Source organism: Crocodylus siamensis, chromosome 6 (assembly GCF_052110815.1).
Source record: "Crocodylus siamensis isolate JL-2025a chromosome 6, ASM5211081v1, whole genome shotgun sequence".
Taxonomy (NCBI): domain Eukaryota; kingdom Metazoa; phylum Chordata; order Crocodylia; family Crocodylidae; genus Crocodylus; species Crocodylus siamensis.
The window spans coordinates 97,141,683-97,154,360 of record NC_143400.1 but is presented as its reverse complement, the minus strand read 5'-3'; the positions used below and the strand labels follow the sequence as shown (position 1 = coordinate 97,154,360).

General features: G+C 50.7%; 1 protein-coding gene across 6 annotated transcripts in view; it reads left to right on the top strand.

The window, feature by feature from the left end:
• Positions 1-12,678, top strand: part of FGF12 (fibroblast growth factor 12) — a 303,175-nt gene that overhangs the window by 199,564 nt on the left and 90,933 nt on the right. For all 6 annotated transcript variants that reach the window (XM_090051408.1, XM_090051409.1, XM_090051410.1 and 3 more), the window contains one exon: positions 134-237. In XM_090051408.1, coding sequence (XP_089907534.1) covers positions 134-237 — 104 coding nt within the window. The remainder of the gene's footprint in view (positions 1-133; positions 238-12,678) is intronic.

The window sequence follows — 12,678 nt, the reverse complement described above, 5'->3', positions numbered from 1 at the left end:
AGACTGTCCTCTGAGGGTCAGCCAGGGGGTGGGAGGAAGGTGTGGGGCAAGGAGACAGCATGGGTTGGGGATGCAGACCACATGGGAAGACGATCCTGATAACCATAGCTTGCTCCTGTTTTTGCCCCCGCAGCCCTTTTCAATCTAATCCCTGTGGGCCTTCGTGTCGTGGCGATCCAGGGAGTGAAGGCGGGCCTCTACGTGGCCATGAATGCCGAGGGATACCTCTACAGCTCAGTAAGTACCCGGCGCAGCCCGGCTCTCGGAGTGCATTGGGATTTCTGACCTAGTTTGTGAAAGCGTTGGAAACACGGCGTGCGAGTCGCTTGGGTGGGGGCTGCCCGAGCATCGGTGAACTGCTGTCGCAAGCTCGTTAAAGTCTCCCCGGGGACTTCCCAGGCAATTGCATTTGGCCTGGAAAGAAGTGTGTGCTGGCTCCTCGTCCACACCCAGGCTGCCCACCCCCTCAGGGCAGGTGCTTAATTCAGGTGACAAAGTCTGCAGGTGTCTTTGGGTTTTGCAGCAGTGCTGCTGCATGATCCCCTCTCCCCTGGTTTACACCCAGAAAGGCCCCCACGTGTCTCTCGGCAATCACTTTGGATCCGTCCCATGTCGCCGAGACGGGGCTCTCGAGGTGCTCGGGTCATCTCTCTGTAACGCGCTATAAAAGATAAGCGACTCTTCCTTTTACTGACTAATTCCTCGCTAACTTCCCGAGGTGGCGTTAAAGGGCATGAGGTTATTCATACGATTCTCATTGGAAGCAAGTAATTGATTCGCCGTGAATAATTGATGCGGTGATTTATTAAAGATGGCAGCTCTTTGCAGGAAAGGTTTTATGCTTCAAATACTTTTGCCCTTGCGCTACATAGTACAAAAGCAATTGTGGCTCATACGTTTCCAGTGTCTGCACTTATCCTTGGACAGGCATTGGAGTCTGGCCTGGACGCACTGAAGCTGTCTAATTCTGCTCTTGCCGTGCGTCTGCAGCGTTTCCCTCCCCCTGGTTTAAAAATGCACCTGACTTTTGTTTGGTTCCCATGCAGTTGCCCTTTCCCCACATGGCGCTATTCCTGTTCCCGATCGAATATGCCCCTTATCATGACTGCTAAAATTTTTTACAGAGGATGGCTCTAGCTTCCTTGGTAATGAAGAGGGTTGCATGGGGTGCTGCCTGGTTGGATTGAAATGCAGCTAGGGTCTTTTGTTCCCTGCTTCGGTACCCTTGAATACCTTGAATTCTCATAAATGCAGGCGCTTGGGCCCTGGGGGCAGTCCAGAGTGATTTGCAAGGTGGGAGCCATGTGGAAGGCGGCTCTCGTGCCGGCGCTCGGGAGCGTTTGTTGTCGTTGTGCGACTTCACCTTCTGGGATGCCGGGGGCAGGATACAGCTGTCGTAGTGGTTGCATGTTCGAGTACGTGCCCTGTGCGGTCAGTGCCCTTCCAGACACAGGGTCAGCCCTGGTCTTCCTGCACAAAGCAGCCTGGGATGGAAAGGACCTGTTTGTTCCCGGGCGCTATTCCCAGACTGGTTCAGCATTGCTTCCTATAGCAATCTGCCCTGGCCAGTTTGAAACCACCCAAGACTGGGTTCACTGCCCCTTCCCTTAGCAGGCGAGGCTGCCGCGTGATATAGCTCGTGGGCAGAAGAACACAAACTCTTGTGTTAGTGCAGCTGGGTCTTGGGCACATTTGGTTTGGTAGCAATCATAGAAAAGTCAGGCTGGAAGGGACCTCATGAGGCCACGTCTAGTCCGGTTCCCTGCTCAAGGCAGGGTCATCCCCGACTCAGCCACCCAGCCAAGTGTCTGTCCAACCTGCACTTGCAAATCCCCAAGGATGGAGATATTGCAGCTTCTCTATGTGCCTGTGCCAATATTTGACCCCCCTCAGAGCCAGAAAGGTTCTCCTAGTCTCCAGCCTAAATCTCCCCTGAGGCAGCTTGAGGACTGCTCCCAGTCCTGCAGCCCCAGAGAAAAGTCTGTCTCCATCCTCTCTATAATCGCCCTTCAGGTACTTATCATTATCAAATCTACCCTTGGTCCTCTTCTCCAGGCTAAATAACCCTAGTTCTTCCAGCCTTTCCTCATGAGATTTGCCTCCCTGATCATCCTTTTTTGCCTTGTTCTGGACTCTTTGTAAACGGTCATTGAAATGTCCCCAAACTGGACACAGGACTCCAGGTGAGGCCTCACCAGTGCTGAATAGAGAGGGAGAATCACTGCCCTTGATTTCCAAGTGACACTTGTATAATACAAGCTGTTGGCTTTTTTTTCCCCAACAAGAGCACACTGGGCGCGTCTACACGAGATGCTTACCGCGCATTAGCCTAATAACACCGCGCAGTAGCGCATCGCAGCAAACACCGTGCTAATAGCCTACTGTGCAGTGGTATTAAGCTGCTGTGCAGTAAGTGTCACTAAATAACCGTGCGCCCATACTACTGTGCAGTAACTCTAGGTACCATGCATTTAGTTAATATTCTATTAAGGAAGTAGTTAACTAAATGCACAGTATCTAAGGCACATTAATGAATGTGTAGACGCACCCACTCTTGACTGCCATTCAGTTTATGTTCCAGGTCCTTCTCTGCTGTCGTGTAGCCCAACTAGTCATTCCCCATCTTCTTTGCACATCTATTTGTGCAAAGATGGCTGGAAAGAGAGAGAGATCAGCCCTGATGCTGGAGGTGACAGACCCTTCCTGTTCTTCCACGGCAGGAACTTCTCAATGTAACTCTAATTTTCATCATTTTACTGCCTCCTTTCATATAAAAGCAGTCGGTCGCTATTGGTCCTCACCTTGATATTGAGCTCCTTTGTAAAGCAGTTTAAAATCTCTGGGTGAGAAGCACAATATTTAGCTCCTAGGTTGCTTTATCTGACCAGCGGTAGCAAGGGGCAGCCCTGGGGAGGGCAGCTCTTGTGTGCTTTTGCAAAGGAAGGAGGGGAAATGCGAGAGGATTGAGGCAGTGGCTGGGAAGCAAGTGGGGGGGTCTTGAAAACCAGGAAGAATCTTTTTGTTTCAGTCCAACAAATTGCTTTCCGTGGGGCTGGCTGCATCCTTGGCTGACGTCAACGGCTGTGACGGGGGTAGACCCCTGCTGTGAGACTGGCCTAGTATCTCCAGTTCAGAGCGTTGATCAGTGGGTGGCGATTTCCTCATTAGCGCACTAATGGCCAGGGATTAACGGAACGGCTGCACTGCGCATTGTTACAGGCCACAGGTGTGATGGCTCCAAGTCTGAAACGAGCCGGGAATTAAACCGTTTGTTTCGTGAATGAAATGCTGATGGGAAACGCAGTCATCCTCTCATGGTGCAACCCCACCATCTGCAGTAGAGTTGAGGCAGACTTTCTGCCTCCTCCCCCCCAGCCCCAGACTCGGTGTGATTTGTATTGGGCTCATGGTTGAAGGAAAACGGGTGTCTGAAGCGTCACGGGTAAAGCGCTGGTTCTCAGCTGGGCGCTGCAGCACCCTGCGGTCCCATGAGAGCCTCTGAAGGTGCAGCGGAGAGTCGTGCGCTGCTACGGGTGCAAACTCCGCACAAGTCACAAGATAAACCCTGAGATTTCCAACAGGAATCCAGTGTTAAAACCCACTGTGGTCTCTCTGAGGTCTTTGCAGCACAGAATTGGTCTAGTGTTTTTCTGTAGCCAAAAAGAAGAGTGGGAGCTCAGAGCTGGCCTTTTCGGAGAGGTGTCTTGAGTCGAACCGGGGAGGCCGTGAGATTAGAAAGGTTGAGAACTGCTGGATGTACCCTGCAGATGGATACGATGACTGAGACGCCAGTGGCATCGGAGCGGAGGGATACAGGTGGGCTTGACACTGGCTGGTTGCTCGGTGTCTCCAGCCAATTTCTGTTGGGCGCATCAGGCAGGCGACCCCCTCAGAGCCGGCACTGGGCACCCGTGCGCTGGGCTGGAAGCGGCTGGAAGTAGTTGATTTGGTGGGACGAGGAGAGGAAAGGCCTGCTGGGACTAACAGGGCTCTGCCTTACCCCCTGCATGGGCGGACTGGGGCTTGTGGTCTATTCTTGCTGTACACGACCATAAGGTGCAGCTCCTCTCTGCCTGGGGTGCACGGCTGGTTTCTCTATGGGATGATCGGGGGCTTGGAAGAAGGGGTCAGTACCTCCTAGGGACACCGTCCATTCACTCAGATTTGTGCAGCCAGTGAACGGGCCTTGCTCTTAGACCCTTGCTCTTAGTCTCTACCAGGTTTTGTCCTAGCACCTCCATTCCCAGCAGCTTCCAGATAAAATCCAGCGAGGCAGAGAGATGCTGCCTCCTCTTTGTGCCCCCCCAGCAGCCCAGGCCCTGGGGTCTGGATGTGAGCACAGCTCACTTGCCTCTTGGGGTGTTTCAGCCACTGACACCAGCAAGGCATGGGGCAGAGACGTGGCTCAGACCCTCTGGCAGATACCAGGCAGGTCTCTGGTGGTATCCTGTGCCAGCTTCTCTGGTGTAAGGTCCAAGGTCTGGAATAACTCCCAACCCTGAGGCTGGAAGGTTTTGATCTCTTCAAACTCTTGTATACAGGTATGTTCCCCAGTGATGTTTTCAGACCCTTCAAAGAGGATTCCCCATCTATATCCCACTCCCTGCTAGTTGGTTAGAATCATATAATCATAGAAAACGAGGGTTGACGGGACCTCAGGGGGTCACATCGAGTCCAACCCCTGCTCCAAGCAGGACCAGCCCCAACTACATCATCCCAGCCAAGGCTTTGTCTACCCGGGGCTTAAACACTTCCAAGGATGGAGACTCCACCACCTCTGTGGGTAACTTGCTCCAGTGCTTTACTACCCTCCTGGTGAGAGTTTTTCCTAATATCCATCATCAACTTCCTGTGCTGCAACTTGAGCCCATTGCTCCTTCTGTCACCTGCCCCCACTGAGACCAGTCCAGCTCCATCCTCTTTGCAGCCCCCCTGCAGGGAGATGAAGGCTGCTATCAAATCCCTCCCCAGTCTTCTCTTTTCCAGCTAAATCAGCCCAGTCCCCTCAGCCTCAGGTGTAGGAAACAGAGCCGCACGCACTTTGCACATTGCGGGGGAAAGCGTAGCCCCTCGAAGCTCAGCAACTCTTGGCCTCCTGTATGCTGGACTCTGGAGACCTTGAGAGGCTGATTGCTATTGCTGAAGCCCATTGGAGACAGGGGTGTTTAGGTGCCAGGGGTCTGAGTTTCGTGTCTGCTAGGACACGTGGCTTTTTGGATTGAAGGATGCAAGCTGTAGGCCTCTTAACGCGTTTGCTAACTCTCCAGCAGGCTCCCCCGTGAGCGTTCCCGTAACGTGCAGCAGCTGCAAACTCCATGAGGATGCAGAAAGCTTTTCTCGGTATCTATTTCAGGCAAAGACCTCCCTCACACATGGATTCCCCTTGCCGTGCTGACTGTATGCACCTCCTTGCCAGCACGTATTGTGCGCCTACACACTGCATTGCTGTAGCACCAATGAGCCCCTTGTCCTGGCCCAGTCTTCACACTGTGCCAGGTGCTGTATAAACACAGGACAAGCTCCTGTCCTGAGTCACTGCCACATTATTTATCCCCCTAGCTCTGACACTGGCTCCCTCTTTGACCTCGAAAGATATCCCAGCGGGTCAACCCAAGCTGTAGGTTACATCGGCCTCAAAGGGTGTGTCGAGGGTCAAGTCACTTCTGCCTGCAAAGTGCCTTGAACTGGAACAGTTGTGCCTTAGTGGGGTGTCCACGTGGGGCAAAGCAACTTCTGGCTTGCTCGCTCTGTATAATTCAGCTGGGGCATGTCTGCCCCAACTACATAGCACTTCTCTCTTAAAATGCGCTGCTGTCTCAGAGCCCTTGCTGTTTAATTCTGAATTCTAATTATTTTTGAAATGGCAAATCATAAGGCATTATTTATTGGGAAGATGTAGACATCCCTAACAAAGATAGTGAGGAAAAATTTAGGTCACCGACAAGGGCACCGTCTGAGTTTACAATATCGAATTTATAGTGGAAATGCAGAAATTACAGTTTGAATCACCCCAGAGATTGTTGCTAGTAAAGGAATGATTATGCACAACAGGGGAGGGAAAAAACACCCTAAATATTTAAAAAAACAAAAACAAAAAAATCCAAGTCACGTTAAATCTCTGTCTTTCATTTTATTTCTTTCTCTGCCTTTTTTCTGCTCTATCGTTTTGCATAACAAACGCATCTTGCATGATAATAAGCAAGCATCTGGGGATGTATCTATTTATTATCAGCGGGTTTTTATCTCCCTGCGCTGCCACAACTGTCCCGATACCTGGCTTCTAGGTTTCCAGTATTAACTGCACTATTTCAAGGTCATCACCTGCAATCAATCAGTGCTGCTTCCTCTCCCCTAATTGGGTGGAGTATATTTTAACTCCACATACTTAACTCCAGCATGACCTCTAGTGATTATCTTTTACTTCGTTCCTGAAAAAGTACAGAGCTGTTAAACCTAGAGCCTGACCGTGAACGCAGGACCCCTGCAAGTACCATCAACTGGCAAGTTCAGCTGTAGATGTTATCGCAGAGATACTTGGGGGTGAGAGCTGCTGTCAGGGAAGGGCGTCTGATGTCGGATGCAGGGATATTCAGCTCATGAAGTCCAGTTCCTCATTTGCCTGCTGCTTAGCTTGAGAGCGGTTCCTTTCCATGGATGCCCACCTTGGCTGTGCCCATTTCACAGACGTTCTCCTGAGGCTCCAGGGTTAAAGTCTCTTTTCTGTTCAGGGACCTACAGGGATCCCATGAGAGGCAGGAGACGCCCATTCAGTTTGGATGGGGCAGAAGTGAACAAAGAGTGATGAGTGACCCGCTCTAAATGAAAACCAGGTGTGACCTCGCGGGTGAGAAGCTTTTGGCTAAAGAGTAAGGGCATGGTAGCACTGCTTTTTGAAGGCCAGGCAAGTTTGCATCTCATTTCAGGGGCCTGTGTTGGGTCAATGTACTTGGAAGTGTTTTGGGGACAGGCTGAAGCGAGCGTGGTGCATTCAGAGGCTCAGAGGAGGTAGGTGTCCCTTGGTGCGCATCTGCAGGGGCTGGCGTGTCAAGTGGAAGGTGAGCCGGCCATGAGGCTGTTCCCAAAGTGGGCAGGACCAGCAGGCCATCGCTTTGCCTCCCTAGCTGGCCGTCCTGTCTCATTTAATAAAAGCATGAGATGAGGAACTAGCGTAGATGACGAGAGCCACCGCTGCCTGCCAGTGCAGAAGAGCTCCTGCTGAGGTCAAGGGGGGCTAGCCCAGTCTTGGGGTGGGGGAGAGGAAGGTGCTTTATCTTATAACTGTGTTAATCTTGGCTGAGAAGAGTGCTTAAATGCACGTGTGTGCCTGAGTGTGTAAGTGCATGTGTCCCCATTTAGAGCTCATCAGAGGTGCTAGGAGGGAGCTGTGTTCTGCTGGAGGATGTGGTTTCACACCATTGGAAACCCCACAAAATCCACTGGATTATGCTGGAATGTCATACTGGAACCCAAGTGGGGTGGAAATTCCAACAATGTTGAAAAACCCTATTTCAGCATATTCAGAATGAGAAGTTTTGATCCCCGCCCCCATTTGAAACCACTACCAAAAAAAATTAAAAAGAGGTGGTATTTGATCCTACATTGGGGTAGAAAGAAAAGAAATGGAAAGAAAAGTTTTCTTTTTTTAAAAATCCATTTTGATCCCAAGTGAAAACTTTGGGGATTTTCCTTCCTGGAGGATTTCAAATGAGGTTGCTTTTGCTCTGATTGGGGGTGAAGTCAGATTCAGAAATCACAGTGATCTTCGCAAAAGAGAAGGGCTGTTGGCAACACAAGGTGAATCCCATGGCTTCCACGAGAGCTGAGGGATTTACCGTGTTTTGAAGTCAGCCTCCTGAGTCAGCAAAGTCCTCAAGCAGGGCACTAGGCACTAAGCAGTCAAGCCATTTCGTAACGGTTTCCGTGTTTTCCCAGAGATGTTTTTCCCTGAAATGATATGCAATTAAATACTGTAGAAGAATTAAAGAGGTTGAGGCAGTTACATGGCAACTATCAGCACTATACAGTATGAGAATAGGAAATAAAAGAAACCGTAATATCCTATCTGGAGAGTAATTGGGAGTATGATTTTTATCCTAACGAAATGCACGTGGAGCTCTCCGCAAGGCAGAGCCGAGCGCTATAAAATGGAGACGACCTTCCTGCAAGCTAAAGCAGCCGGTCAGCATAAGAGTCCACGTTGTAACGCTGGCCCTGGTTTGTAGTTGCTTGCAGTCCTTCCCCAGATAGAGGGACTTTGCCTCCCAGACACAGGAAAGCCCGCATTGCTATCGCCCAGGGTAGGTGACAGCAAACAAGGCTGAGTCCTGGGAAAAGCCCTGTTCAGGAGTGCAGCCTCTGAAGTGAACCTCCTTCCTGGTGAGATACATGGCTAGCCTAGCTTGGCTAGGGCCAGGAGGAGGTTGACCAGAAGGTCCTAGAACTGTGTGGGGCCACAGATGGGGTGTGCACAAATAACCAGGTGAGAAGAACAGTGCCGCCAGAACCTCAGCAGGAGGCCCTGAAGGAGGTAGTGAAGGGGCTGTAGCCTGGTGCACTCAAGGTAGTTATTCCCAAATCCGATCACACACAGTGTTACTGTGCAGCAAAGTGTCTACATGTGTTTTACTGCGCAGTAACTAATCAGGCGTAAATTTGATACTTGCAGGATGCAGGTATCAAATTCACATTCAGGTGTGCATAAATCACCATATTTACTGAGCAGTACAGGCGTGCACGTGTAGATGCATGCCCATACTGCGCAGTAATTTCAGTTACTGCGCAGTATGTGCGCACATGTAGACGCACACTGTGATGCATAGTTTCAGTTCTCAAACAGTGGATTTGTGTCTCCAGAGATAACATCCTTGTTAACAGCAGCATATGGAGATTCATAGATATTACAGATCATCAGGCCCAGCCCCGCTGCATGTGGGCTGGAAAGACTGCAGCGGGCTCAAGAGATGGACCATGGTTTTTGTCTCTGCTGCATGAGAGAGAACAGACCTGATTACCCGCCCATCAGCCCCATTGTCTCTCTGTAGGTTTGTTTGCAAAGAGTCAAGGCCCTACTTCTCTCTAAAAGTGTAGTTTCACAAAGTTAAATGAACAGAGGATATCAAGCAACAAGAATGCACTTTTTTTTATGGAAAACAATGATTAAATCGAGGCTTCCTGATCAGTGATTTAAATCAATTTGATTTAAATCAAATCCACCCTGCTTCCCAAAGCACTCAGTCTCCTCCACCCACACAACAGCATTGCAAAAATCCTATCATGGACCGTGGCAGTGCAAGCCCTCTACCCCTGCTAGCAGTTTAGTACGGGTGATCTGAGCGGCAACCCTGCGCCATAGCCCAGACTGGGCGGCTGTTGAGGCTGACAGCGTGGCGGGGAGCGGTAAGGAGGTCTGTGTGTGTGTGTGATATGGACACAGGCTGGCTGGGAATGCAACCCATCCAACTCATTTCAGGCGAGACACCGGTTGTCTGTTATGTGGTGACATTTTGAATCGCTATCGAGGATGGACTTGAGAGCCAAGAGTCTTCTCTGACTTTCCCTGTTTAACCCTCCAGGTCAGCTGGCTCGATCCATTGGCTTCTGTGGATGTCTCCGTTTCACATGTGTGACAATGTCCTGCCGCTGGTGTCTCTCTCCAGCTTCCCCTTCACATGTAGTGTGCTTCCCACCGGTGCTTTCGCCCTTCCAGAAGGAAATGTTGTGCTAGTCCAGGTCTGTCTTCACCCAGGAGGTGTGTGCATGTCACGTCTGGACACGGGGGGGATTCTTGCACCAACTAGAGGGGTTGGCCTTGACCGTTTCCAGCAGCATTCATACATGTGCCGTTCCACCTCTGCCATTTGTCCTCCACAGATGAAATTGCTCCGTAACTCATGGGCACAAGTAAACTTGATTATGATCTTTCCTAGTGCTGAAAGGAGGATAAAGGTCACCCATCCCGGGTACAATCATGTCTGTTTTGTTGGAAGGTTTTAAATACAGGAAGTGTTTGACTGAGGTTAACACATGGGTCAGATCTGCTTTCTGCTCCCTCTGAGTTTGGAGATGGCGAGAAGGCAATGAATGGTAAGCACGGCTTTGCCAAGGGCAAGAGACTGATGGCTGGCAGGACAGCAGATACGGTGATCGTTGGCACACTGAAAAGACGCACAGGACAGAGGAATGCTTTGTGGTGGCCCGTGTAGAGATGGTGACGAGCAGTGGGACAGAGCTGAGTGACTGGGGATCCTTTTTAAGGGGGAGAGCTCTGGACTTGGGAGAAGGCACAAATGTTGGCCAGGCCAGTGGTGGCCATCATGTTGGCAGCAGGCTGGACCAGCTTCTGCATGTCTGTGAAAGGACGTTGCGCTTGGCCCCTCTCCTGAGTAAGCATTTTTCTACTTCCCAAGGAAAGGACTAATCCATTACCACCTTGGTGCTGGGCTCCAACCTGCATAACCAGAAGGCCAGATCCTAATGCCTTTGCTTACAGTATATAGAGCCTGCTCAGGGAAGAAAAGTCCAGCTCAGCGTGAGTCACGGCACCAGAATCAGTCATGGGAGGTTAGATATGCTTACCCAGGTCCCCATTTGGCAGTCCACTTAAGGACATGCCTAGGTGCTTTGCTGCTGCTGCATCCCTGCATCTCCTCTGCAATATGTGTTAGCATTTGGGCCACAGGTCACTTGACATTTAAATTGCATTGACGTCTTGCTGAAATTTTTCAGGAGCCTTGAATTTTTGGGGGGGTTATTTTCTGCTGCAAGGAAAGCTCTCAGCTCTCTGGAGACAAAGGGCTCCGAGCCCCAGCAAAGCAGTGATCGTCTCTGCTGCTACTGCTGCAATTAGCCGTGACCGAGCTGCTGCCCATTGCCAGCGCGTTCGGTGCTGCAGCGTGTGTGGGACAGGCGGTGCGCTTGTTCCCAGGGGCTTGCGATCTGTGCGGCCCCAGGGCTGTCTGGGAGGGAGGGGCAGAGGGACCTCTCGCCAGCAGCAATGCCCAGAGGTGCGCTGGTGATAGCCCAGGCGAGGAGGCTGCGTCTGCAGAGTGAGCAGGTCCCTTACACACCTCTCTTCCTGCTTCCACCAGGATCTGGGTTGGTGCAGGGGAGAGGGTCTCCAGGGTCCTTCCCAATCCATGTGTGTGCTTGCCAAGCATGATGCAGAGGGATAAACACGATCAGGTCATTGGAGGGGACATCAAGGTGCAAATCCCCTTCCTAGAGCATCCTGTCCCATGCCCAAGACTTGCCACTGCATACAAATGGCAGAGCACAGGAGTGGAGTAGACAGGTCACTGAGACTCCTGGCACAATGCAGTGATTTGAGTGTTATGGTCCATCTAGAGGTGGACCAGGCCCTTTTGCGCTAGGTGCTGTACAAACACAGCATGCAGAGACAGTCTGTATCCAAGGGGCCCCCACTCTGCATATAAAAAAAAGGGAAACCAGCTTGCTTTAGATAAATTTGGGGACACAGACTGTGAGGCAGGACAGGTGAGCAGCTGCTGGGCTTGCTGAGTGACTCACTGGCATGTCCTCTGTTGTGCCCAGCCTCTGGCTGAATGATTTCAAGGGTTTCCCTTGGCCTGAAAAGGAAATCCTGCTCTATTGAAGATGCTGGCAGAACTCCCACTGATTTTAGCAAGGCCAAGATTCCCCCCTATGAATCAATGAAGTTCTTCAGTGGGGGAAAAACTGAAGCCTAGTCGCTCTTTCCTAAAAAACTGGGTTTGGGTTGATGCTTCTGTGCGTGCCGGCAGGCAGTTCATCCCTTCTACTGACAGATAACGAAGCCTGTGCATCTTCTTGAACGGCTCAGCAAAAATGATACAGAATTCAAGCTTCGTTTTATAAATATATGGTCCTTGTGGAAGTAACGAGCCTTCGAGCGTGGATTGCAGCAGAGTTTAGGTTTGCTGGGCATATATATAATTGGAAAAGACGCCACTCCTAGCGCTTGAGTAGGAATCAGTGTCAGCTCCACAGCTTGATGCGTTTTGAAGGGGTAAAGCACTGACTGTCAGTGCTGAATTGATGGCCATCCGCAGTGTAACGCAGGTTAAATTAGTTCTGATTATAATATGCTGTCAAAAATGTGGCTTTTGATTGACTGATTTTTTTTTTCCAGGCAAAAGACTCTGTGAAAGGACACAAAGGATTCAAAGTTAAGGGGTCATGAGAGAGAGAAAATAGGAGCTTTTTGAGGTTCTTGAAGGAAGAAATGTGGATGGCTTTGGGGGCTACGAGTGGGGAAATAGTTTAATAGCTTTGCTAGACACTCAGGCCAGAAGAGAGGCTTGCAACCCCTGGTCTAGTCAGAACTGTTCAGGCCCAAAAGTGGCTTTTTCCAGTGCTTCCTCCATGCCTCTCACAAAGCTGTGGCTCCACAGCTGTTTCTCTTCACGACTGGAGCAAAATCCTTCAGTCGCTTTGTGGCATGCGAGTCCCCTTTCTGACTGCTGTTAGCTCAGGTGTTTGTTTGCTATCCCTGTGTCCTCTGGTTGCATATTCCAAAGTTTCCTGCTGCTGCCTTAACCCCTGATACTGATGCCTTTTCCTGATAGATGCCCAGAAAAAAGGTTGTTCCGCGTGGAAAAGGACCCGCTAGGTCTGTGGACGGACTTGCTCTCCCCTCCAGAGAGGGGATGGGCAGGGAGAACATGCAGTGCTAAACCCACG